The sequence below is a fragment of the Scylla paramamosain genome, chromosome 24, assembly GCF_035594125.1.
Source record: "Scylla paramamosain isolate STU-SP2022 chromosome 24, ASM3559412v1, whole genome shotgun sequence".
NCBI lineage: Eukaryota > Metazoa > Arthropoda > Malacostraca > Decapoda > Portunidae > Scylla > Scylla paramamosain.
Genome location: NC_087174.1, coordinates 4,202,501 through 4,230,000, shown reverse-complemented (window position 1 = coordinate 4,230,000; position 27,500 = coordinate 4,202,501). Strand labels below are relative to the sequence as shown.

The 27,500-nt window shown below is 44.8% G+C and overlaps 1 protein-coding gene across 4 annotated transcripts in view; it reads right to left on the bottom strand.

The window, feature by feature from the left end:
* The window catches only part of LOC135112602 (protein yippee-like 2), a 111,530-nt gene that overhangs the window by 19,739 nt on the left and 64,291 nt on the right, over positions 1-27,500 (bottom strand). For 3 of the 4 annotated variants that reach the window (XM_064027103.1, XM_064027102.1, XM_064027104.1), the window contains 2 exons: positions 9,557-9,813; positions 276-359 (listed from right to left, as the gene is read on the bottom strand). In XM_064027103.1, the coding sequence (XP_063883173.1) occupies positions 276-359; positions 9,557-9,813 (341 nt within the window). Of the gene's footprint in view, positions 1-275; positions 360-9,556; positions 9,814-9,974; positions 9,992-27,500 lie in introns of those variants that run through there. The other variant, XM_064027105.1, reaches the window with a different exon arrangement.

Here is a 27,500-nt window from a genome sequence, read left to right as displayed (position 1 = left end):
AAGAAGAAGAAGAAGAAGAAGAAGAAGAAGAAGAAGAAGAAGAAGAAGAAGAAGAAGAAGAAGAAGAAGAAGAAGAAGAAGAAGAAGAAGAAGAAGAAGAAGAAGAAGAAGAAGAAGAAGAAGAAGAAGAAGCAAACAAGCAATCAATAGCGAATCATAAAACACTCGCACAAGATAAACACTACAACCACCACCACCACCACCACCACCACCACCACCATCACCACTCCTCACAAAACTCTCGTACTCAAAGGAAACAATTATCGAACACGTACCTTGGATATGAGTTCGTCGTGGTTTGCAAGGTGCGCCCGGCAGTGGATGCACGAGTACGTTCTGTGGCAGGAGGGCAGGTAGGCCTAAGGGGGAGGAAAATGGGGAAAAAAATTAATTAGATACGCACCTTTAGTATTAATAATAGGAAAAAAAATGGATGAATAAATGAGACAGGTATCTTTGGTAATAATAATAATAATAATGTAATAGATAAATAAAATGATAGATATCCTTAGTAATCTATAGTATAAATGAATAAAATGCCCTTCAGTAACCTTTAGTATAAGAAATAAAAATAAATAAAATAAAGTGAAATATGTGCATTCAGTAACCTTTAAGAACAAAAAAAGAGATAGGCACCTTTACAAACCTTTCCACTTTCACATACACACACATGCATAAGCACACCTACACCTACACACACACACACACACACACACACACACACACACACACACACACACACACACACCTGTTCACCTCCACTACCTGTCATTACCTTCCAGCTGATCTTTGAAACATCTGGTCTAGTGGACAAGACAGAAGGGTTGGGAGGAAGGAATACAGAATTTGCCTTATACGGTTTTTTTTGGGGAGGAATGGGTTGAAATTAATGCACTCTGTAATCATTATTTTTTTCTTTTATCTCCTTTAAGTTATTTATTGAGTCGTGATTTTATTTATTATTTTATTTATTTATCTTTTTTTTCGTGTGTGAGTAAAATTTTAACGCACTTTTGGCTATTAAGACTTGCATGTATGGCTTCTGGCACCGACTTGAGGCCTTGGCGTGGTTATAAGCATTCTGTCAGGCAGCAAGAATTGGATACCTACACACGCCTTAAATATATCAACCTTCAGACTGAGGTAGAGATTCTTACTTTACTCCATTAGGGCGTCACCACATAATGAAGTGCTCCAGGAGAGGGAGGTGTGTGGTTGTTAGCTAGTTGTGTGAACGAGTGAATGAGCGAGACTTGTGTGAGGCATGAATACGTGTATGAGTGAACGAGCTAGGCTTCAGTCATAAGTGTTAAGTGGAAGTGCGCGGCCTGACGCCGAGAGATCACCTACCTCCAGCCTTCTGTTCACACCTTCTGTGAATAAACACCTGCACTGTTACCTGCGTTTCCTGTGCCCCTGCTGGTCAAGAGTCGAACATGGCGCAGTGAGTAGGATCAGGACAAGGCTGCAGTGGGTACGGCGCAGAATGGAGAAGCAGTTGGAGGCGCTGGCTGCCCTGCTAGCGCGACAGTCGGAGCAGAGTCAGGCTCTGCTAGCGCGACAGTCGGAGCAGAGTCAGGCTCGCGAGGAGCGTTTAACCCAGCTGCTGGAGAGAGTGGGGACACAAGCTCCCAGTCGCACCACGGCGAGCAATGAAGGCGAAACCACAGCCCGCAGCACGTCTACCCAGGGCGCGAGGTTCCCGACGTCCGCCACCATCATTCCTCACTTAACGGCGTCAGCATCTTTACGTGAGTTCGACACGTGGCGCCATAAGTTTGAAGGATACGTAACCCTCGCCAGGATAGACTGTCTCTCCCTGGCTGAGCAGAGGGCGGCACTCGCTGCTGTCCTAGACGACGAGTGGACCCGTACACTTCGCTACGGGATAAGCTTACCGAGAGACGCGGAGTTAAGAACCATCCTCGATGCAATGTGTGAGTACCTGCGAAGCCAGCGCAACATCATCATGGATAGAAGAGACTTCTACTCCCGCGTGCAAGAAACGCAAGAAGGTTTTGACGACTTTTTATGTGCTGTTAAGGAAATCGCCAATTTCTGTGACTTTTGCGACCAGTGCATAAACCATCAGCTGCGTGACAGAATTGTCGTTGGGACACGAGACGAAGTGGCTCTGAAACGCATGCTGGAAAACAAGAAACTCACCCTTGAAAACGCCATAGATATTTGCAGAGCATCAGAGAGCGCTAACCAGTGTAGTGCAGTACTAAGGGGCGGCTCTCACTCTTCGAGCCATGGTGTGAACGCTGTCTCGAACTACAGGAAGGGCAGTTTCGGGGGCTCAAGCCCCACGGGCTGTTATCGTTGTGGCAAAGATTGTCGCAGTGACAAAAGGGGATGCCAGGCAATAGATAAAGTGTGTCGTAACTGCGGGAAAAGAGGGCATTTTGCGAGTGTATGTCAGCAGACAGTGAGGAAACGACGAGGAGCTTCGAGGAGTTCCTCAACTGTCTCTCCTCATCGCGGTGCAGGCCCGAGGCGGGGAGCCAGTGCCAGTGTATACCAGCTCTTATCAGGCGTATACACAAAGACGGTGACGGCACGACCTGCGCCCCAGGTGCTCATTACCGCCACACATCCCGCTGGAAGAGACAAGATTACGTGGACTCCTGACTCTGGGGCCGAAACGACCGTTATTGGCCTCGACACGGCAACACTCCTTGGAATCCCGCCCTCCAGCTTGGCGCCCGCTGATGGTGATGGACTTTATGCTGCCGGTAATCACCCCCTCACCTGTGTAGGAACTTTCTCGTCGCACTTGCAACTGGGCGACAGGGAAGCTGAGACTGTTGTGAGCGTGGTGAAGGAGGTGAAGGGGGCGCTGCTTAGCTGGTACGATTCCATCGCTCTCGGAATCCTCCCCGAAGATTTTCCGGCTCAAATCCGACCGCTACGCAGGGAAGAACAGCACACCGGCAACAGCTCCATCAAGTACCCGACCGCCTCGCAGCCACCTCTATCTACGCCCACAGAAGTGATCAGCTGGCCTCATTCCTACGACCCAACGCCACAGCAGCGTGCGGGGCACGCTGCTGCTGTGATCAAGGCCTTTCCCAGCGTCTTCGAAGCAAAAGGAAGGTTTACGTGCAATGGCTGGTGGATCCATGGCCATCGAGTTGACAGACGACGCTCGACCCTTCGCCGTAACAGCATCTCGTACAATCCCTTACAATTGGCGTGAAGAAATTAAGAGCCAGTTGGAAGAGCTGCTTAACAAGGGAATCATCGAGAGTGTGGACTACCCTACGGCATGGTGCCACCCCATCGTGCCTGTCCCAAAAAAGACATCTGGTGTAAGGCTGTGTGTTGACCTGACACGACTCAACCGTTACGTGAAGAGGCCCGTGTATCCAGTGCGCTCACCTCATGACGCCATCGCCTCGATCGGGACCGGAGCAGTTTGGTTCACCACTCTTGATGCCAAGATGGGGTATTTTCAAGTCCCCATTAGAGAAGAAGACCAGGATTTAACCTGCTTCATAACACCTTGGGGTCGGTACAAGTTTCGGCGAGCGGTTATGGGTCTCGTCTCGTCTGGAGACGAGTATAACCGTCGAGGAGACCAAGCTCTCGGCGACATACCTAACACCATCAAGATCGTGGACGACATCCTGGCCTATGACTCCACCTACAGTGCGCACTTAGCCCATGTCATTCAGATTGTGCGGCGGTGTGACCAGCACGGCATCACTCTCAACCCACAGAAGTTTACATTCGCGGAAAGAGTGGTAGATTACTGTGGTTACTCTGTTTCTGGACAAGGCTACACGACAGACTCAAAGAAAGTTAAGGCAATCTCTGACTTCCCACGACCACAGCACATCACCGACTTACGATCATTCATGGGTCTTACAAACCAGCTTGGAAGCTTTTCTCCTGCTGTGGCTGCAGCTGCACAACCCCTCAGAGATCTCTTACGCCCGAAGAACAGTTGGTGCTGGTCTCCTAACCATGAAGAGGCGTTTGAGAAGGTGAAACAGTGTCTCGTCAGCCCACCTGTCTTGGCATACTTCGACCCATCATTACCAACGATGCTACAGACTGACGCCTCAAGGATGCACGGATTTGGATTCGTTCTCCTGCAGAAGCACAGTGACCAGTGGAAGATGGTGCAATGCGGGTCAAGATTTGTTACAGACACAGAGAGCCGCTATGCAGTAATAGAGTTGGAAATGGCTGCAATCGTCTGGGCAGTCAGGAAATGTGGCACCTACCTGAAAGGACTCCCTCACTTCGATCTAGTGCTCGACCACCGCCCGCTGATACCTCTCCTCAATAGCAAGTTGTTGGGAGAAATAGAGAACCTGCGGCTGCAGCGCATGAGGGAGAAGCTTGCTCAGTATTCTTTCACAGCAAGCTGGCAAAAGGGATCGACACACTGTGTGCCCGACGCCCTCTCACGTGCTCCAGTACAGGACCCAGTGGAGGAAGAGGATGCTGCTACTTCTGGTGACCTCGACCCTCTCCACTCAGCGGTCATCTCAGCGTTATCTGCCACCAATGAGGACGGCGTCCGCTTAGCACCACTCCAGGATCAGACTGTGGAAATGGTACGTGCCGCAGCAGCAAGAGACGGGGAGTACTGCTTGCTCAAGAACGTCATCATCGAGGGCTTCCCTGATCATTGCCACGACCTCGATCACCGCTTGCGTACGTACTGGCCGGTGCGCAGTCTGCTGGCCGTAGAGCGACGACCTGGTGGTTTACGGGCCGAGGCTTCTTATTCCTCACAGCCTCCGCCGAGAAACACTAGAGCGACTCCATGACAGTCATCAGGGGATGGAGCGCACCAAGCGACGGGCCCGACAAACGGTGTACTGGCCTGGTATGGACAGAGACGTTGAGAACGTCGTTTCTGGATGCTCACTATGCCGTCCACTCCTACCAAGCCAAGCCAACGAACCTCTCTGGCAGGACACGGACACACCCAGCAGGGTGTTTGAGTCAGTTTCTGCAGACTACTTCCACGCAGCAGGCCGTACATACCTCGTGTATGTAGATCGCTTGTCTGGGTGGCCTCACGTGTCTGCATGCTCACGTCCAGCATCGGCTGATCAGCTCGTTCGTGTCCTTCGGGGTGTGTTCGCCGACACGGGCGTGCCTGTTCTCCTGAGGACTGACGGTGGACCGCAGTTCACTTCTTCATCGGTACGGCGCTTCCTGGCTCGATGGGGGGTGGAGCATCGTGTATCTTCACCTCATTATCCACGCTCCAATGGTCACGCCGAGGCAGCGGTCAAGTCCGTGAAGAAGCTGATCCTCACGACCACACAGCAGGGACACCTGGACGAGGATGCGTTCGCTCGCGGGTTGCTGGAACTGCGCAACACTCCGAGGGCGGAAGGGCGATCACCAGCACAAGTCCTCTTCGGTCATCCTATGAGGTCCTGTGTCCCGGCTCATCATCGCTCATACGCTCAGCAGTGGCAGCGCGCTGCTGATGAGTGCGACGCCAAGGCAGAGCGACTGAGGAAGAAAGCGAAACTTCGCCACGACGCGTCCGCCCGTACTCTTCCTCTCCTGCACCTCGGTGGCCACGTCGACGTTCAAGATCACACGACAGGCCTCTGGGATCGCCTGGGTGTCATCGTGGCTGTTGGGCGAAGGAGAGACTACCTCATCAAGATGGGCAGCGGTCGCGTGATGTGGCGTAATAGAAGACACCTACGCCCACACAGACCTCTTGCTCCCCTTCCTGTCGAGCAGCACACCGCTCATGGCGGTGCAGCGCTTCAGCATCAGGGTCACGAGGAACACCACCATCCCGGCAGCCCGGAGCATCAGGGTAACGGGGTACACCGTGGCCGAGAGCAACCAGAGCGTCGAAGCAGCCGACAGCGTAGGGAGCCGAGACGACTGCAGGTGCGGTGGCACCGTAGCACCTACGATTAGTCGTACGTGTTCATTGTACGCTGTGTTTGTTTTGTGTATATGTACCGTGTTTTCTGTACTTCAATCATTGTAACTTTGTTTCATGTGTTACGGTAGCCATAACAAAGATAAGGAATCTTCCTTATGTCTCGGGGAGGTGTGTGGTTGTTAGCTAGTTGTGTGAACGAGTGAATGAGCGAGACTTGTGTGAGGCATGAATACGTGTATGAGTGAACGAGCTAGGCTTCAGTCATAAGTGTTAAGTGGAAGTGCGCGGCCTGACGCCGAGAGATCACCTACCTCCAGCCTTCTGTTCACACCTTCTGTGAATAAACACCTGCACTGTTACCTGCGTTTCCTGTGCCCCTGCTGGTCAAGAGTCGAACAGGAGGGGGGGGGGGGAGTTAGTTCTTATGTACATCAGAGGTCAAAAATCGAGTATCTTGCTATATTTGATTCGTCTTTAGTCTTTTTTTAACCCTTGCGTCCTCTCATCTCTTTAGAATCTGAGCTTAACCTCGCGTCCTCTCATCTCTTTAAAATATGAGCTTAACTTTGCGTGCTCTCATCTTTTTTGAACGTGAGAACCCAAGAAAAATCATCAGACCTACACATGTCGGTCCCTGTATTAAACGTGCATATCTATTTCCACCTATCATCCTCACCCATAAATTTGTGTAATCCTCTTTTGACGCGTCCTAATGACTCGGCACTAACGAAATCCACTTACTACAAATCTATTTTGAGAACTAATTCCTTCATATCTCCTTTTCATATTTGTTGATTTGTAAGGTTATGAGCACAGCAGAGGACTTATGACGGAAGGAAAGCTTTACACACAAAGGAGCTAAGTGTGATGTGTTTCTCGACTGATGAGGAATGTTATGTCCGGTCCCTCCACTCCTGCCTGGTTCACTTGCACAACACTGAACTCAACACTCACGCCTCATCGGGTGCATGAGTTTGAATCCTTACACCATAGTTGTGTGTGGAAATTAACTGGTGTTCCAAGGCTGTGTGTTGCGTGGCAGTTGTTTGTTTGTTTGTTTGTGTGCGTGTGTGTGTGTGTGTGTGTGTGTGTGTGTGTGTGTGTGTGTGTGTGTGTGTGTGTGTGTGTGTGTGTGTGTGTGTGTGTGTGTGTGTGTGTGTGTGTGTGTGTGTGTCACTGTAGCGGTGATACACACAGGTGAGCCTAAAGGTGTTACATACATATGTACTCGAAGCTTCTCTATGTTACAAAGGGATGATACAGTAAGTACTTCTTGTACCTTGAGTGCTTGACAGTAGGAAGATTATTATATTTTATTATTATTATTATTATTATTATTATTATTATTATTATTATTATTATTATTATTATTATCATTATTATTATTATTATCATTATTATTATTACACATCATCATTATTACCATTGTGGTTCTTTATTAATTAATTTATTGTTTTAAGTGTAAGGGAGTCTGGCTAAAGGTATATCATAAATAAATAAATTAAATTAAAAAAGTCACTTAGAATGTCAGCTTGTAATTGAATTTACAAGAGTTTCTTAAGGTACTTCTATGGTTCTAGTGACAGATTAACAAAATTTCTACATTAATAACTGGAGGAACACTCTGGAGAACCCGGCTTATCATCTCTGTGGCCTTTGAAAACAGTCGTGGTGCGAGCAAAAAAGCTTCTAGTTGAATTTACAATTTTAAGATATTTCTATGGTTCTAGAGACAGATTAACGAACCTTCTACATTATTAACTGGAGGAACACTCTGGAGAACCCGGCTAATCATCTATGTGGCCTTTGAAAACAGTCGTGGTGTGAGAGCAAGGCGTTTCAGAATATGGGGGCTGACTCCCGAGCTGCCCTGCCTGCCATCTGGTGAGCGCTGGCTGAACCCTGAGCCCTGCGTGTCTGTCTCCCCGAAGCACCCACGTTTTGAAGGCAACAGGACACCTTTATGCCGCAGCGTCACGGGCAGGCTGGCGGTGGCTCGGCGGACAAGCTTTGTGGGGCTGCTCGTGGCTTGATACGCATCATATCTACAACACTAACTCCTGCTTCACTTAGGTTGAGTTGGATTAAGTTAGGTTGGGTTCGGTTGAGTTGAAGTTTGGTTTGGTTGAGTTAAGTTTGTGTTTAATACGCCTCGCTTGTAGATAACTGCTACCTATTCTTGGGTTGGGTTGGGTTTGGTCAGTTAGGATTAGTTTAGTTTAGGTTAGGTTTGATTACTTTCATTAGGTTGGGTTGGGTAGTTTGGTATGTTAGTTTAGTTAAGGCTAGTGTTTTGTTAGGTTAGGTTAGGTTACTTCTGATAGTTTAGTTTAAGTTAGATTTAACTAGGTAACCTGACCAAACCTAACCTAACCTCACCTAACCTAGCAAAACTTAACCAAAACAAACTAGACCAAATCAAAGCAAACCTAACTAAACCAAATCTAAATCTTACCTTACCTGACAAACCACCCAAAAAAAAAATAAATAAATAAAATAAATAAACAAATAAGGCTGCTAATCTTAAAGTAATTTCTATCGTAAACACACTTAACACTTACTGGAAAGAAGGGTTTGTCTATGCATTCAAGATACCTTTCAAAGTACCAGGTGTGTACAAGGTAAGCCATAACTGATTACGTGGCAGGAAATGTTTACCTGATCTACTTGGATGTCAGACAGATACTAACTACACACACACACACACACACACACACACACACACTAGGATAATGATCATCAAATATGGGAAGTTAAATGCAAACAGTCATTAAGAGGATTAGAGCACAATTAGAGTGTCACCTGTCAGTCAGTAAGTCAATACAAACAATGAACACGCTTAAAGCACCATTAGAGTGTCACCTGTCAGTCGGTAAGTCAATACAAACAATGAACAAGTGACCAGTCTAATTAGTCACCAGGTATTCAGTCCTCATAATCACCAGGTATAGAAGTATATAAAGAAATTGGTAAGTAAAAGAAATGCTTGTCATTCACCAGGTAAGCTAATTAGTCCACAGGTACAGTCATCAGGTTGGGACAATGGACACAGTTAGTCACTAGGCAAGGATATCGATCACACCTGGTCACCAAGTAGGAATGAGCTATCCAGAGCCGGTCACCAGGTAGAAACAAGGCCCACAATCAGTCACCAGGTAAAAACAAGGCTTACAGTCAGTCACCAGACAATCAACAACAAACAGTCACCAAGTAGGAACAACCAAAACCACCAGGAAGGAAGCCAAAAGTCAATCACCATGAAGAAATAATCTGTCCACAGGTAGTCACCAAGTGAGGAACAAGCTGTGTACAAGCAGAGCCACCACGCACCAGGCAGGGAAACTCAGTCAGAAGGAAAGTCACAAGGAACATCTAATAAATGGAGTCACTGGGTTTAATGTGGTTCACGTGACACAGTCCTGTGAGTGAAGGAATGGACAGGTAAACTCCACACAGCAATCACCTGCCAGAATAATCAGCATGAAGGCGGAGGTGATCAGTCACGAGTCAACACACAGTTAGCTGGGAGATCGGTCAAGCGAGTCATGAGATGGGAGCATTAAGTCAGGCAACACAGGAGGTAGGAGGGGGCGTGGGCGGGGGCGGTCAGGGACACACACAGACACACACACACACACACACATCAGAGAGAGGAAGGGTGAAGGAGTCACGCACCTGGAAGGTCTTCACCATGGTGGCGGTGATGGGCGCGGGGGCCGAGTGCGGGCGGCGGGACCTGTCGGGCGGCGTGGTCCTGGTGTCGCGGAGCCAGCCAGCCGGGGGCTCCCCTGGGTGCTGCTCCTGCTGCTGCTGCTGCTCCTGCTGGCCCTCCTGCTGGTTGTGGCGTGCCGCCCCCGACCCCACGGAGCCCACCGGGCGAGCCGCGCTAATGCACAGCCACGGCGCCAGGCACTCCAGCACTCTCACCCTGCCTGCAACGAGGGGCCGCTCAGACCGAGGCGCACACACACACACACACACAAAGGTATATACAAGCACACAGGCACAAAGATAAGCGCACACGCACAGGCACACGAACCATCTCACACACACACACACACACACACACACACACACACATACATACTCGTACACTGGCGGGGAGGGGGCAGGAAGTCCCTCGCCGCCGCCAGTCGAGTCCTCAGAATCACGTTTATCAGAATGACGTCAGGACACAAGCTCCGCCCCTCACACTAGTACCTCCCATTACCCTCCCCCCAGCACTTCTTTTCCCTCCCTTGCTTCCCTCTCCCTCTGCCTGCCCCATCACCAGTCACCACACGGCCTAAGCTCTGCCTCCCACTTACCAATACAACTCCCATCAAGCACCACTTCCTGCTCCCCAATCTCCCCTGTTCCTTTATTCACAAGACGGGGGAGAGAAAGGTAAAACAATCCCTTCAGTGGACACAAAAACGTAACGATGTGCTATCTTATTCATTCCCTGCTAACTTATTCACGTCTCCATCTGTACGTGTTGTCTAAAGGTCATATTCCAATTCAATACAACTAAATACTGGTACTTCTAAATGCCTCGCCTGAGCTAAACTTCTCTACTTCCCCCTTCTAATACCTGCCACCACCTGTCCCCTTCCTCGCCTCTCTCAGCACAGCCCCACCTCGCACCCCTGCCTCACCCCGATCCACCCTAACCCTTGTAACACAGCTACCACACCCATACTAGATCCTCGCTACCTTAGGCCTGGTCTGAAACCCGCCCAAACTCCCACCGCCCCTTCCTACCCCACCTCGTCCACTCCCACCTCGCTTCCCTAACATTCTTTAAAAAGCCTGAAAACCCACAATTCCTCAGGCACACATCTGTCGATAGATCTCATGGCTTCTGTCACGCCACACACACACACATACACACACACACACACACACGAGGGAATACTTCACTTATGGTTGGCATTTTCTTCTGCCATAACAACTAATGGAGGTACCACGGATCAGGTTACCATAAAGTTGATTAACCCAGCCAGGTGAGAAAGGAGAGGGGCACAGGTGTTGTAATCTTATGAATACTTTGATTTTTTTTTTTTTTCGTTCTTCTCGTACGTACATTGAAGGTCAAATATTGCATGTGTAATGAGGGAAGTTTGGGTGGAGTTTGTGTTATTTTGAGCGAAATCTTTTGTGTGCCTTTCGTGATATGAGAGAGAGAGAGAGAGAGAGAGAGAGAGAGAGAGAGAGAGAGAGAGAGAGAGAGAGAGAGAGAGAGAGAGAGAGAGAGAGAGAGAGAGAGAGAGAGAGAGAGAGAGAGAGAGAGAGAGAGAGAGAGAGAGAGAGAGAGAGAGAGCCAAGCACACACACACACACACACACACACACACACACACACACACACACACACACACACACACACACACACACACACACACACACACACACACACACACACAAGCCTTTAGTTTACCCGCTTCTAAAACTAACCAGTCCAAACTCAAACAGCAGGTGAAGTCAAACAACCTGGGACGCTAAATCTCCATCAGGTAGAGCCACAAATTTTAGGCAATGACAGTTTAGTTTTATTTCTGGCTGAGCTAATGGAGGTGGTGGTGATGGTGGTGATGGTGATGGTGGTGGTGGTGAGTCTAGTTTGCTTATTTGAACCCTTCCTCTGAGATCCCTTTGGTGAATGAACCCTTTGTGTCATAATGTTGCTTTTGGTGTGTTATGAGTGTTTCTGGTGATGTTATTGTTGTGCTGCATTGTTTTGGTGAGGGGTCCATTGTGTTGTGTTGTATGGTGTTGTGTTTCGTCTCGTCTCGTACCGTATCGTCTCTCTCTCTCTCTCTCTCTCTCTCTCTCTCTCTCTCTCTCTCTCTCTCTCTCTCTCTCTCTCTCTCTCTGGCCAACGTATTAAATGCAGGTGGATTAAAGGATTACTTGCCTCAGTCTTTGTACTCGAACCTTTCACAAGTTCAAAGTAAAAGTATTCGATCAACTTCCACGGAACTTGAGAGAGAGAGAGAGAGAGAGAGAGAGAGAGAGAGAGAGAGAGAGAGAGAGAGAGAGAGAGAGAGAGAGAGAGAGAGAGAGAGAGAACGTACCCCCACCTTAAACGAGATCCTGCCACGAACTGAAGGTAACACAGGAGCCTAAAATAGACAGCAAAATACAAGGTGTTATTCCGCCACTTGTTTTAGACTTGGCAGCGGTGGTGGTGGTGGTGGTGGTGGTGGTGGTGGTCGGTAATCTCCATAATTGAGAGGAAAAGAACGACCTTACAAGCAAATACCATGAATATTGACCCCAACCCTCATGACGTAACCTTCCTTTCTTCCTTCCTCCTTTTCTTGCTTTCCTTCGTCATGGTGTATTGCAAGAACGTCTCCTTTCGTCTAATCTGATCAGGCTGCGTGTCTTTGATCCTGTAGGTGATGTGTGTGTGTGTGTGTGTGTGTGTGTGTGTGTGTGTGTGTGTGTGTGTGTGTGTGTGTGTGTGTGTGTGTGTGTGTGTGCTTAATGCCTGCACGCACCAAGCACTCCTTGCCAATACTGCATGGCGACGACTCTGTTTAGTCAGACGTCTCTCTCTCTCTCTCTCTCTCTCTCTCTCTCTCTCTCTCTCTCTCTCTCTCTCTCTCTCTCTCTCTCTCTCTCTCTCCTACATCTGTCAGCGTCAGGGCCTGCTCCCAACACACACACACACACACACACACACACACACACACACACACACGAATTCCTCTCCAACACAGCACATCACACGGACCAAAGCAAGCATGACACACACACACACACACACACACACACACACACACACACACACACACACACACACACACACAGAGCCTCACCTCCATTCCCACATCTCAAAGCAGACCACACCCCCAAAACGCAGCCCCCGCCCATAACCTCCCCACGCCTTACCTTCCTACCACGCCCATGCCACGCCCACTGCAGCCTTACCCTATCCTGCCTCGCCCTACTCCTTATTCCGCATCCTCACACACACACGTACACACAGACACACGCACAGTTCACCTGCCACTAACTCGCTAAGCCACACCTGTGTCGACGCACCTTTAATTAACAGGTATCAATCCTCACCTAACTCACAGCGATACTCTTACGTAATGAAACGAGCGAGTAATCAATGCATAATTACCTGCCAACGATCCTTAACAGCCTAACTCGAGGCAATGCTCTTAACTTAACTGTCCCTGGTGATCGATGACAGTGGTGGGACTTTACTCTCTCACTCTCTCTCTCTCTCTCTTGGTTACTTATACAGTCTTGGTTAGTTGGTTACTTGGTTGGGTACTTCACTGGACACGTGCTTCGGTTCCCAGTGGCGGGTAAAGGAAGTGCTCTCTTTTGTTTTTTAAAGGAAACGTGGCAAAGAAGAGTGGTATTATTGTTGGTGGCGAGGGGAGAAGGGAAGAGAAAGAGTGGGATGTAAAGAAAGATTGGGGTAGGTAAACATGGGAAAAGGTTGTAAAAAAAAGGAAGGGAGGGTAAAAATGTAAATAAAGACGGGATGTAAAAAAAAAAAGGGACGAAGACAAACAAGGAAAAGGTAAAAGAAAGAAGGAAAAATTTTAAATACAAAGGGGAAGGAAAAAGGGAAGGTAAACAAGGGGGAAGGTTGGAAAAAAGAAGGGAAGGTGAAGACGACAAAGAAGGGAAGAAGGTGAAAGAGAAAAAAAAACACGAAGTAATCTGGTATTTTCAAGGCAGCAGTGCAAAAGAGGAAGATCACTATTACCAGTGAAGGTGAAGGAAGAAGAACGACGAAATACAAAGAGCGGGAAGAGTGAGACGAAGAAAAAAAAAATGCGATCTTCAAGGTAGCAACGACGAAGATAAAGAATAAAAAAGCGAAGACTGAATAAATGAAGGATGAAAATACCAATAAACAAACAGGAATAGGGTAACTTCAAACAGGAAAGCATAAAATAAATTAAAGTTGAGCCAAAAAACCTGAAGGGAAAAGGAACATTCAACAGGATCGCATAAGGGAAACGAAGACTAGGGGCACAACGACTCGATATCGAAGGGAAAAGTGTCGCTGAGGGAACACAAAACATAACGGAGGAGAGAAAGACGCTGAAGAAACACAAAACCTAACCTAACTTAACGTAACTTTAATAAAACATACATAAATCAACAAATAAATGAGTAAAAGTAACGCTAAATAATAACAACAATAATATAAAAAAATAAAATAAATAAATAGATAAATAACAATATAAAATCAACACAACTACAAATAAATAAATAGATAAAATGAGAAGCTAAAGGGACTATTCTAAAGAGACACTAATTAAGGCAAAGCATGTTAAAGGATTATGTCCTAAGGGTTAAGTTGAGAGGGCCCGCCTGGGGACACACGCATCAAGGCCTCCCAGCTAAGCCTCGCCTCACCACGCCCGGCTGTGCTAAGACACGACACGTCACGTCACGTCACGCTCGCATCCTCCGCGCTATGCCTTCAACACTTCCTGAACCGCCGTGCTGATGACTGGCGCGATGATAGTGACTGTAGCTTTTGTTCATACCAGTAACTGAAGAAAGAGTAGATGAAATATTGCATAAATTCATGGATAAGGATGAGAGAGAGAGAGAGAGAGAGAGAGAGAGAGAGAGAGAGAGAGAGAGAGAGAGAGAGAGAGAGAGAGAGAGAGAGAGAGAGAGAGAGAGAGAGAGAGAGAGAGAGAGAGAGAGAGAGAGAAAAGAAACCTAAGGAAGATATGATGAATGCAAATAGAAGAAATAATATAAAGGAAAAGAAAAGACACACGACTAAAGAAAGACTAAAATGAAAACAAATAACAAACAATCCATTTTAACCCTCTCTCTCTCTCTCTCTCTCTCTCTCTCTCTCTCTCTCTCTCTCTCTCTCTCTCTCTCTCTCTCTCTCTCTCTCTCTCTCTCTCTCTCTCTTTCCTTATCTTTCCCCATTCCTTAAGTACCACTGTTGTTTCCTTCCCTCTCTCTCCCTTCACCACTCACGTTTCCCTATTTCCCTCCTCCCCCATCCCCCCCTCTCTCTCTCTCTCTCTCTGGATGTCCTTGACCGAGTTTGTTTGCATGAGCATCGCCTCTATTCCAGTGCTGTGTGTGGGTGGTTCCCTTTCCAGGCGTTCTGACAGTTGAGTTTCCAGCGGTATTGCCCTGACACACACACACGCACACACACACACACACCTCTCTCTCTCTCTCTCTCTCTCTCTCTCTCTCTCTCTGTTTCAAGAAAGTATAACAACAAAGGGACTCTCAAAGTATGTCTCAAGCAAGCAAGTCTTCCTCCTCCTCCTCCTCCTCCACAAGGGGCTTCACATTTTCTACAGTTCCTCCTCTGGCCTTCCCTCCCATTTTCTTTTCCCAGGCCGTTTTCCAAGTTGCAGTAGATAAAGCAAGAGTGAAACAGATGAAGGTTACGCTCCCCTGAGAGAGAGAGAGAGAGAGAGAGAGAGAGAGAGAGAGAGAGAGAGAGAGAGAGAGAGAGAGAGAGAGAGAGAGAGAGAGAGAGAGAGAGAGAGGGAGAGAGAGGGAGAGAATCAGAAGGGTGAAGATGAGCTTGGTTGAACTAAGAAGAGATGAAAGTAGACGAAAATGGAAGTAAAGGGAAAATGATAAAAATACAAATAGAATAAAAAATACGATGGAAAAAACAGGAAAACATGGACAATTAGGACTAAAACTAATAAAAATAACGAAGAAATTAAACAAGACATCAACACTTACAACACACCCGTGAAAAAAAAAAAAAAGTAGCGGTAGAGAACGATAACCACAATAACCACAATAACAACAATAATAAACCGTTTTCTGACACAATGAAAGCATCTGAACCCAACCCAAAGAGAAGCTAACGGATCTAAGCGCTTCTTTTTCTTCTCCCTTCGCTGTTTCCTTATAGAGTCACGAGTTAACGCCATGTAAAAATAAAAGTCTCCTCCTGCTGTTTCTGTCCCTTGCATCTTCTTAACCTGTGACTCAAATCCTTCACAGTTCTAACACTCTTCATCTAACACTCTAATTGAAGACTAATTCCTTCATATCTCCTTTCCAAATCTAACGTCATCAAGAGTTCAGTTTTGTAAGGTCACGAGCACAGCAGAAGACAGAACAACATAACAAAATCTTCAAATATTTCCGCATGAAAAAATATCAACGCAACACCTCCTGTAACCTTGACGCAAACCTTGACTTGATTCTTCCCGCCCCCAATGATGTAAGACAAAGGTGAACTTATTAAACTAGACGGGGCCTCCTTTCTTACCTTCACCTTCACAAACACACCACAGTCTCAAGGCCAGAGTAAAAGAAAGGAGGTTGGTTTTAGTTGGCGAGTCACCTGTGCTATATGTTCTGTTCTGGCTGGCGATTTACCTGTCTGTCTGTCTGTCTGTCTATCTGTCTGTCTATCTGTGTGTGGGTGTTATTGTTTTTTTTTTATGTTTTTTTTTCGTTATCTTTTTTCGATGTTTTATTTTGTGATTGTTTTTTTTTTGTGGTGTGTGTTTGTTTGCCCCCCTTCTCTCTCTCTCTCTCTCTCTCTCTCTCTCTCTCTCTCTCTCTCTCTCTCTCTCTCTCTCTCTCTGTTAATTGAACACCATGATTCATTAACGTTTTTCATCCGTGACACACTGACAAATGGATCGATAGATGGATAGATAGATAGACAGACAGATAGATAGATAGACAGATAGACAGATGGACGGAAAGACAAATAGACCAGATAGATAAAATAGACTGATGGATGGACAGACTGAGAGAGAGAGAGAGAGAGAGAGAGAGAGAGAGAGAGAGAGAGAGAGAGAGAGAGAGAGAGAGAGAGAGAGAGAGAGAGAGAGAGAACATATATATGCAATGATTTATCTTTCACATTTTCGTATCTATCTACTGACGATAAGAGAGACTAAAGTTTATGAGGTTTTGCGTATAAATCACTGCTGTGCTTCCGAGTCAATAAACTAAGGCTATTCATCTCTCTCTCTCTCTCTCTCTCTCTCTCTCTCTCTCTCTCTCTCTCTCTCTCTCTCTCTCTCTCTCTCTCTCTCTAATCACAAATTTAAAAGATAAAGAAAAGTTGTCAAAGGAAAGCGAGAGCGAGAGAGAGAGAGAGAGAGAGAGAGAGAGAGAGAGAGAGAGAGAGAGAGAGAGAGAGAGAGAGAGAGAGAGAGAGAGAGAGAGAATAGATAAATCCAATAAAGAGAGGCGTGAGAACAGAATGAGGAGCTGACATTACCTCTCTTTCTCAATTCCTCTCCCTCTCCTCTTCCTCTTCACCCTCTTTTCTTTCTCTTTCTTTCCTTTTAGTGGGAGTTGTGATGATGCGACCCACTTTTCCTCTCTCTCTCTCTCTCTCTCTCTCTCTCTCTCTCTCTCTCTCTCTCTCTCTCTCTCTCTCACACACACAATTTCTATAAACTACACGAATTACGGAGAGATTTCGTTCGGGGGATTTAAAGATTGCGATTAATTTTACGCAGTTCAGTGTTTGCCGATACTTCTACAAAGGTCCCAGCAAGTTTGTCTGAGTGTGTGACTGCCTGATTGCCTGGTAAGCGAGGCCTGACGTGGTTTTGTGCTCAATGATACTTGCATAAAGGTAAATTCGCCTGTGAACTTGTCAAGAGTGTGTGACTGCCTGACTGCGAGTGGGAACTGAGATGGTTACAGTCAATGAACAGGTGTGAACAGGTGTGTTAACCCTTTGAGTGCTATTTCGTACGTCTTTCCTTAATTACTAATCACTCTGAAACGTCTTTAATTGTTCTACAGCCACCTCCAATCTTTAAGTTGCGTAAACATTGAAAAATTTATTCTTTTAATTTTCTATTTATTTTTTATGCGTATTAATATCCTGAGATAGAGTCAAGAAACAGGCGACGACAGGAGGGAAGAAGGTGCGTCAATCAATCAAGTGCGAGATATAGGATGCAATAACCTGATTTACGCTTGAGGGAGTAAGCTTTCATTTCCTGAGGTAGTTAGTCAAGAAACAGGCGACGATAGGTGTGGAGGGGTGTCAGTCAATCAGGTGTGAGATATGAAGAACCTTGATTTACATGTGAAAGAATAAAAGTTTTCATTTCCGAAGACCAAGACTATAAGCACCCAATATCTTCTCGTATCACCGGGCTTCACCTGCATCCACCTGTGTTTACCTGCCCGCCACAGTGACTGCAACGTAATGGCACACACAAATTCAAGCTAATACCTGCCCAATACCTGTGTGTGATAAATACTGAAGCTATGGACAACTATACAACGTTAGGTATTACAGGCAAGGTGTAATGATTCTCTCTCTCTCTCTCTCTCTCTCTCTCTCTCTCTCTCTCTCTCTCTCTCTCTCTCTCTCTCTCTCTCTCTCTCTCTGAACCCGAGACCTATTTCTCTATCTAATCCTGGCAACCTTCTCCATCCACCTAACTTTTTCCTCTCTCTCTCTCTCTCTCTCTCTCTCTCTCTCTCTCTCTCTCTCTCTCTCTCTCTCTCTCTCTCTCTCTCTTACCCTACTTAAATCCCGTCTCACTCTCCCTCTCTTCCTTCCCTGCGGTAACTCTCTCTCTCTCTCTCTCTCTCTCTCTCTCTCTCTCTCTCTCTCTCTCTCTCTCTCTCTCTCTCTCTCTCTCTCTAATCCTCCCTCATCCCTTGCCCAGTAGCCTTTATATATGTTGCATGTGTATTCGTATTAATGTTAGTTCTTGGTGCATTGTTGTGTATTGTTGTGTTATTGTAAGTATGGTTTGTATATATTACTCTCTCTCTCTCTCTCTCTCTCTCTCTCTCTCTCTCTCTCTCTCTCTCTCTCTCTCTCTCTCTCTCTCTCTGCATTATTACAATCGTCAATATTATCGTTCATTATAAATTTTCTCCTCCTCCTCCTCCTTCGTATTATTATTATTATTATTATTATTATTATTATTATTATTATTATTATTATTATTATTACTATTATTCTCCCTCTCCCCTTCGTCTCGCTGCAGTGTTTCTGTGATTCACATTCAGAGATTTAAAGCACCACTGATTTAAAAGCTTGCTGCAAATCTGTGGCTAAAAAATACATACTTCCTGAGCCATAAATGTTGTTAATTTATACTTCACAAATAATTTAGGTAGCTACTCATCTCAGTGATAAAAAGGGAGAACAGGACAAAATGTTTACGTATGTGTGTGTGTGTGTGTGTGTGTGTGTGTGTGTGTGTGTGTGTGTGTGTGTGTGTGTGTGAGCCATGATGTGACATGCAGCCAATATTTACTTGGTTATCGTAATCTCGTGTCTATTTTCCAGCGTTATTTTTATTTTATTGTATTTTTAATCTATTTTTATTTATTTCATTACGTGTCTATGGGAACTGACTAACTGACTGACCGCCGGATTGAGAGGCTGATTGACCGACTGAGTGAGAGGCTGACTGACTGACTGACTGACTGACTGAGAGGCTGACTGACTGACTGAGAGGCTGACTGACTGACTGAGAGACTGACTGACTGACTGACTGAAAGGCCTTCTGACTGACTGAGTGTGAGGCTGATTGACTGACTGACTGACTGACTGACTGACTGACTGAGAGCCTGACCGACTGACTGAGTGAGAGATTGGCTGACTGACTGACTGACTGACTGACTGACTGACTGATTGACTGACCACCACACACCCAAGCAGTTTACACATTCAGACCAGATAAAGCTCATGAGAATATTACACACTAACTAATCCCACTACAACCATTTTTCCTTTATATCTTTAAAACACCCAAAATGTCCTCAGCACGTAAAGAGGCTTGGAATAATGCTAAGCTAGTGTCCTAATGCGGCAGACAAGAGGCACGGCGGAGCAAAGAGTTCTCGGGTCCTAAACTCCTAAAGATGACCTAACTTACTGCTGAGAAGAAGCGTGGCGTGATAAGCTTCCTGAACACTACCAGACGTGAGAGAGAGAGAGAGAGAGAGAGAGAGAGAGAGAGAGAGAGAGAGAGAGAGAGAGAGAGAGAGAGAGAGAGAGAGAGAGAGGAAAAAAAAAACTCAGTCGTACTGTAGACCCGCCCCACCCTTGTCTGCCCCGCCTTGGCCCGCCCCGCCCCGCCCCGCCTGCCCCGCCCCTTCTCTCCTCACCAGCCAGGCCACAACGATGACGTCAGAGTAAGTTTGGACCACCGCCACCTGCCCTCCTGACCCAATTTCAGTTGCTCCCCTTCTCTCTCTCTCTCTCTCTCTCTCTCTCTCTCTCTCTCTCTCTCTCTCTCTCTCTCTCTCTCTCTCTCTCGCTCATTCATCACACAAAAACCTATAACTAATATTTTTTTCCCTACACTCAAATTATGACCCTTTCTTTCCCTTTTATGACCCACGTGTTTCCCTAAAACTCGACACTCTTTTTTGTCTTATTTTTTCCCTAACCTCAATTTTTTTTCCCTACTCGGCTCCCTTGTCAAGTCCAGATCCAAAATTTTGCTTTTCCCTGACCCTTCTTTTTTTTTCCCCCATTCTGAAATCTTAATCATAATTCTATTCTCTCTCTCTCTCTCTCTCTCTCTCTCTCTCTCTCTCTCTCTCTCTCTCTCTCTCTCTCTGGGGATGAGGAAGGAACAGGAAGAGGAGTAAGGGGTGGGAATAAGAGAGGACAGAAGGAGAAGGAGGAGGAGGAGGAGGAGGAGGAGGAGGAGGAGGAGGAGGAGGAGGAGGAGGAGGAGAAGAAGAAGAAGAAGAAGAAGAAGAAGAAGAAGAAGAAGAAGAAGAAGAAGAAGAAGAAGAAGAAGAAGAAGAAGAAGAAGAAGAAGACCACCACCACCACCACCAACAAAAACAACAACAAGACGAAGACAGAATGAAAGAAGGAAGGAAAAAAAAGGACAAAATGAAAGAAAGAATGAAAGAAAGAAGAAAAATGACATGACCTCCCCCCCACTCTCCTTTCCTGACCCCTCCCCCTCCCCCCACCTCCTCTCTTGACCCCTCACCCCTCCCCCCTAAAAAAAAAAAAGAAAAGAAAATATGATAAAAATATTAATAAGCACATAAGTAAAAAATCTTTGGAAAATTTGGCCAATTAGCTCATATTAAGAAAGCTGCTTAGACCAACAGACTTTATTAACTTAAGATTCTTTTTCTTTTTTTTTCTTTTTTCTTTTTTTCTCTTTGCCTTTGTTCATTGTTCCCAGGAAAGCAAAAGAGGTAAGTTTTTTTCTTTCTTTTTCTTGTTATTAGTAAAGTATTTCAACAAACTCACTCTCTCTCTCTCTCTCTCTCTCTCTCTCTCTCTCTCTCTCTCTCTCTCTCTCTCTCTCTCTCTCTCTCTCTCTCTCTCTCTCTCTCTCTAAGTAATATGGAAACTCACACCTGTTAAGCTTCCTCCATTAAGTTGTATCACATGTAAATATGGGACACTCACCCCTCTCTCTCTCTCTCTCTCTCTCTCTCTCTCTCTCTCTCTCTCTCTCTCTCTCTCTCTCTCTCTCTCTCTCTCTCTCTCTCTCTCTTTCTGTGTTATAATTTGGTTAAAGGACATTGACATCATCTCTCTACTTACTGACAGAGGAGGAGGAGGAGGAGGAGGAGGAGGAGGAGGAGGAGGAGGAGGAGGAGGAGGAGGAGGAGGAGGAGGAATTTGAGATTTTAGGAGTGAGTAGGAGAGTGAAAGTTTTATGAATGAATGGAAGGTTTTTACTCTCTCCACTTCTCCATCTTCCACTTTCCACCCTCAGACACAGCCTAGACTTAAATAAATAAACAAATAAATAAATAAATAAATAAATAGATAAATAAAATAAAATAAAATAAAGGTTTAATATGTTGATGATTACGAGACAGAATTTGAGAGAGTGAGTGAGTGAGTGAGTGTATTTAAGTTAAGGTTTAGTGGGTGGGTGGATGGGGGGGAGAGGAGGGTTTAAAGGTCACTATATAGGTACTTTTAAAAGGACAGGTGAGGCGTGGGAAATTTATCTGAGAAAGTATTGGTAAGAAATTCTCCGATGCGTGTGAATCAATAAGGCCTTGTGAACGAAATGAGAGAGAGAGAGAGAGAGAGAGAGAGAGAGAGAGAGAGAGAGAGAGAGAGAGAGAGAGAGAGAGAGAGAGAGAGAGAGAGAGAGAGAGAGAGAGAGAGAGAGATTAACACACAAAAACACAACCTCTCTCTCTCTACACACACACACACACACACACACACACACACACACACACACACACACACACACACACACACACACACACACACACACAGGCAGGCAGGCAGGCAGACAGACAGGCAGAGAATGAATAAATAGAAAAAAAATCAGAGGAACAGATAACCACAAGACGCAAGACAGAAACAACAAAGAAAAATGGAGAAGGAAGGGAAAAAAAAAAAAAGAAATATACTTTAGAAATTTAAGGTTACGAAACAAAGAAGGCAATCACATGCAAAGGTAAGGACAGGTGAGAAAAAAAGGTACATACATCCACTTAACATTCTTGGTTGTAGTAGTAGTAGTAGTAGTAGTAGTAGTAGTAGTAGTAGTAGTAGTAGTGGGTGTAAATCGATAGAAATATGAGTAACGAATGAAGGAGGGAAGCAAGGAGATATTAGTGGGGGGGAAAGGAGGAATAGAAGAAGATGAAGAAGATGATGATGATGATGATGAGAGAACGAAGAGAAGAAAGAAGAGGAGAAACTGCAAACAATTTGGTAGATGAAGGAAGGGAAGGAAGAAAGGATATGAGAAAGAAAGAAAGGAGAGGGGGACAGAAAGATGAATACAAGAAGGAAAGATGAAAGGAGGAGACGAGTTAAATATGAAGGAAAGAAACAAGATATAAAGAAAGGAAGGAAGGAGGGAAGGAAGGAGAAAACAAGAAAGACAGAAGGGAGCAAGAAAGAAAAAGACGTAAATTAAAGGAAGAAACGAGAGATGAGTGAAAGGAAGAAGAAAAGAAAGAAGACATTATGAAGTTAATATGAATGAGACATAAAACAGATGAATTAAGGAAACGAAAGGAAGAAAGACGGAAGGAGAAGAAGGACAAGAAGGAGGAGGAAGAGGAGGAGGAGAAAACAGACGGGAGGATGAAAGATGATCAAATGAAGGAGTGGATGAAGGGACGGAAGGAGGAACGGATAGGTGGAGAGGTGGAGGAAGGAATAGGTGGAGGGATGCATGGTGAAGTAGACGGGTGGAAGAAGCAACTGAAGGGTTAAGTGGAAGGATTAAGGGAAAGGGTTAGGTGGAAGGGTTAGGTGGAAGAGTTAGGTGGAAGAGTTAGGTGGAAGGGTTAGGTGGAGGGAAGGCTGGAGGGGTGGAGGTAATATGAGGGCTGTAATCCCTCCCCAAGAGAAGAGGCACCATTTCAGATCACAAAGGGCAGTAATTCCAGGGTATCTGGCACTTGTTACCTCTCTCTCTCTCTCTCTCTCTCTCTCTCTCTCTCTCTCTCTCTCTCTCTCTCTCTCTCTCTCTCTCCATTTCGCTTTCCCTGCTTTTCTTTCTTCCCCTGACAGTCTCACCTCTTTCCTCTCTTTTCTCTCTACCTCTTCTCCTTTCCTACATTCTCCTCCTCTTCTTCTTTTTCTTCTTCTTCTTCCTCCTCCTCCTCCTCCTCCTCCTCCTCCTCTCATATGTTTGTTACCTGTTGGTCTCCATTCACAGCAACAAATGCTTCTCCTCCTCCTTTTCCGTCCTTGTCTTCATCATTATTTCTCTCTCTCTCTCTCTCTCTCTCTCTCTCTCTCTCTCTCTCTCTCTCTCTCTCTCTCTCTCTCTCTCTCTCTCTCTCTCATTCTTTCTTCTCTATTCCTGAACATTATTATCATATTTCTCCTCCTTCTCCTTCTCCTCCCCCTTTTCTTCCTCTTCCTCTTCCTCCTCCTCCTCTCAGCACTTTCCTCCTATAATTCAATAACCTAGTTCTTCCTACCTTCCTCTTTCTTCTTTCCCTTCCTCCTCCTCCTCCTCCTCCTCCTCCTCCTCCTCCTCCTCCTCCTCCTCCAGTAAGCAATATACGTAACAGTCTGGAATATCTCTGGTGCTATTCCCGTTCATTCCTCACGTACTCCCATACAAGAGACGCCATTCCCACCTCTCTCTCTCTCTCTCTCTCTCTCTCTCTCTCTCTCTCTCTCTCTCTCTCTCTCTCTCAAGTGGAAATCAACTTGGAATTTAGGCTTATTTTGGAATATAAATCTAGGAATACTGGCTTTCTTTTAAAAACTGGAATTAGTCTGGAATCTATTACCTTTTGGAATGGGAATCAATCTGGAATCTAGTCCTTTTTCTTAGAGGAATCAAAAGGGAATTTAGATCTGTTTTGAATTTGAAATCTGGCTGAAATATAGGCCTCGCTGGAATGGGAACCAGTCTGGAATATAATTGTTGATTTAAGAAGCTGTAGTTGTGGTCTTGACTCTACCCTTTTCTGAATGGTGGGAATGTAGCTGGAATATGTGCCGACTGGAACAGGAATCACAGTTATATTTAGACAATGGGAACAGAAGTCTGGCTGGAATAAACATAGGCCTCTCTGGAATGGGAGTATGGCTGGAATTTAGGCCTCTACAGATAGGAATTTAGTTGGAATATAAGATCATTTTGTGGGTTAAGAAGTCTGGAATTCAAGCGTTTTTTGAGAAGTGGGAATCTGCTAGAATTTACGTCTCTCTGGATGGTAGGAATCAGCTGGAATGAGTCTACTGGGAGGGAATCAGGCTGGAATGAGTCTTAAAGTAGGAATCAAGTTGGAATTTACGTCTCCCTGAAGGGTAGGAATCAGTTGGAATTTACGTCCTTGTGGTTAGATGTCAGACTGGAATTTGGGCTTCTTTAGGAATTGGAATCAGGTAGGAATAAAAGTCCAATGCGGAAGGAATCAAACTGGAACTGAATATGAATACTGTGTGTGTTGAAATATTGATACCAACAATATTAACACTATCCCCCCCTCTCTCTCTCTCTCTCTCTCTCTCTCTCTCTCTCTCTCTCTCTCTCTCTCTCTCTCTCTCTCTCTCTCTGTTCCCCGTACTCGCTATTATTGTTATTGCTCTCACCTCGTGCGTCGCGTCGCTACCCGGAAGTAATATGTACGTTTCCCTGCAGTGAGGTACGATAATTACAAACTGTAGCTTTACTTCTCTTTATCTGTGCCTCTCTTTGTGTCTCGCCTCGACCGCGCAGCTCCGGAATTGATGTCAGTGAACGATAAACTCCTCGTCCCTTCCACAATAATCGATAAAGGAAAATTACGACACTAACAATGAAGATAATAAGAGTGCGATGCTTTCCGACTGTGGTACGATCATTTTTTACGTTTTTTTTTTTTCCCCCCGATTGATAGAGTAAAAGTAGTTAGGATCATGAAAATACACTTAAACACTATAATAACGTCCACTACAGTAAAAAATAAATAAATGAATGCATAAAAGTCGTCAAGACGCTGAAATGTTTGCAAATCCAGAGTTCGATACCTTCTAACTGGTGTACGAAGGTTCTCTGTGTGATTATTCTCATTGATAGAGTATAATTGTTGTTAATTTATCACTAAGATCATGAAAACACCCTTAAGCATTATAACTACGTCCACTACAGTTAAAATAGTCAAGATAACACGATGGAATGCTTGAAAATAGAGGGTTCGATACTTTACAACTGAGGTACGACGGTTCTCAGGGGTGATTTTTTTTTTCATTGATTGAGAAGAATTGTTGTTAAATTGTCAATAGGATCGTGACTAAGACAACGTCCAATACAGTAAAAAGGCAAGATAAAGCCCTAAAATGTTGGAAAATACAGAGTTCGATACTTTGCAACTCAGGTACGATGGTTCTTACAGATTTTTTTATCTATTTATTTTTATTTTTTTACTGGGACCACAAAAGAATTCTTGATGACTAACATAACATATAATACGATTAAAAAAAAATTGAGATGAGAAAGGGAAGATAAATAAGAGAAGAGAAATGACAAGAAGCTATATACTTAAATTAAAAAAAAACGAAAAAAAAGAAAAGCAAGGTGACATAAAAGTAAAAAGACATAAAAAGAAAAGAAGAAAAAAAAAAGAAAACAGAGAATACAGAAGAGTTCGATACTTTCCCAGTGGCGGTATGATACACAGCACTGCCTGGGATCGCGGTTGAATACGATAGCATCAGGTAAACAAGTGTAACCTAATCTGGTGTTGACGTCTAGTACATACTGGATGGCGATAATACATGCGCTTGTCTGTATTTATTCTGTCCTGCACGCGTCCTTGCCGAGACGTCAATTATGGTGATTTAAGATTGCATGATTGGTGGTGGTGGTGGTGGTGGTGGTGAAAACGATACCAGTGTACGATAATAACCATATTCTACTTGATGCAAACAATCTTGACGAATTTTAACTGCTCTAGCGGAAAATATACTGGTTTTTAAGACTGCATGATTGGTGGTGGTGGTGGTGGTGGTGGTGGTGAAAACGATACCAGTGTACGATAATAACCATATTCTACTAGATGCAAACAATCTTGAAGACTTTTAACTGCTCTAGTGGAAAATATATTGGTTTTTAAGAGTGCATGATTCTAGTGATAGTTTAACAATTATTCTGCATCGTCAGGAGGAAGAACACTCAGTCATGTGTGGCCTTTGCAAACAGTCTTGAAGGGAGAACAAAGCATTTAAGAGGAGTGTGTATCTATCTATTTATCTATCAACCTATACATTTGCCTGTTTGTCTATCTATCAAGTACCTATGTGGCTTTACTTAAGAACTTATATATATACTGACTCCAATATGACCTACAAAACACTATACAACTTATATCGTACATTAATAAACAAACACAGACATAAACAGACAGACATATAGAGAAATACACAGAAACAAACAGACGGACAGACAGAGACGAGGCAAATCCACCAGTGATACAAGACAAGACGAGACAGAAAGAGTGAAGAGAGGATTAAAGGAGGGGAGGAGGAGAAGAGAGGAGATGAGAGAAATGAAGAGACTCTGAGAAAAAAGGAGAAGGGAATAGATGGCCATAAGAGATAAAAAGAGAAGACAGCGGATTTATGATAAAGGAAGGGGAGAGATGGTAAAAAAGAGAGAAGAAAAGAGAAGAGATGGGAAGCAGATGAGAAATGAACAGAAGAGGGAAGACAAAAGTGAAATGAGGGAGAATGGAGAAGAAAGGAGTTGAGAAGGTTATAGAAGAAAGAGAACAAAAGGAAAATGAGAAGAGAAGAGAAGAGAAGAGAAGAGAAAAAGAAAAGATGATAGGAAAAAGGAAGTCAAAGATGAAGAAAAACCAGAAACGAGAGAAAAAAACAAAACAAAGGAAAATAAGAAAAGAGGAAGAGAAGAAAAGGAGATAAACGAAGAGGAAAAAAAGATGAAAGAAAGATAAGAGGAAGCTTGACAAATAAAAAAAAAAAGGATGAAAGAAGAAAGAAGAAAAGAAAACAAGAAAAAACAAGAAGAAAAGAGAAACAAAAAAAGAAAGAATTTTAAAGTCACTTGGTTACCTACGCTGTTTCTCTATCTTCCTTCACATAGAGGGAAGAGATAGCACATGAGGGTACGAGTAATAAGACATGACAAGTGTGATCTGTGTCTACTCAGGAGCGAAGTTCAATAACCTTAGCGTGGGGATTCAAATGATACAAGAATCTTCCCTAGATTTATCTCCTCTCCTCGCC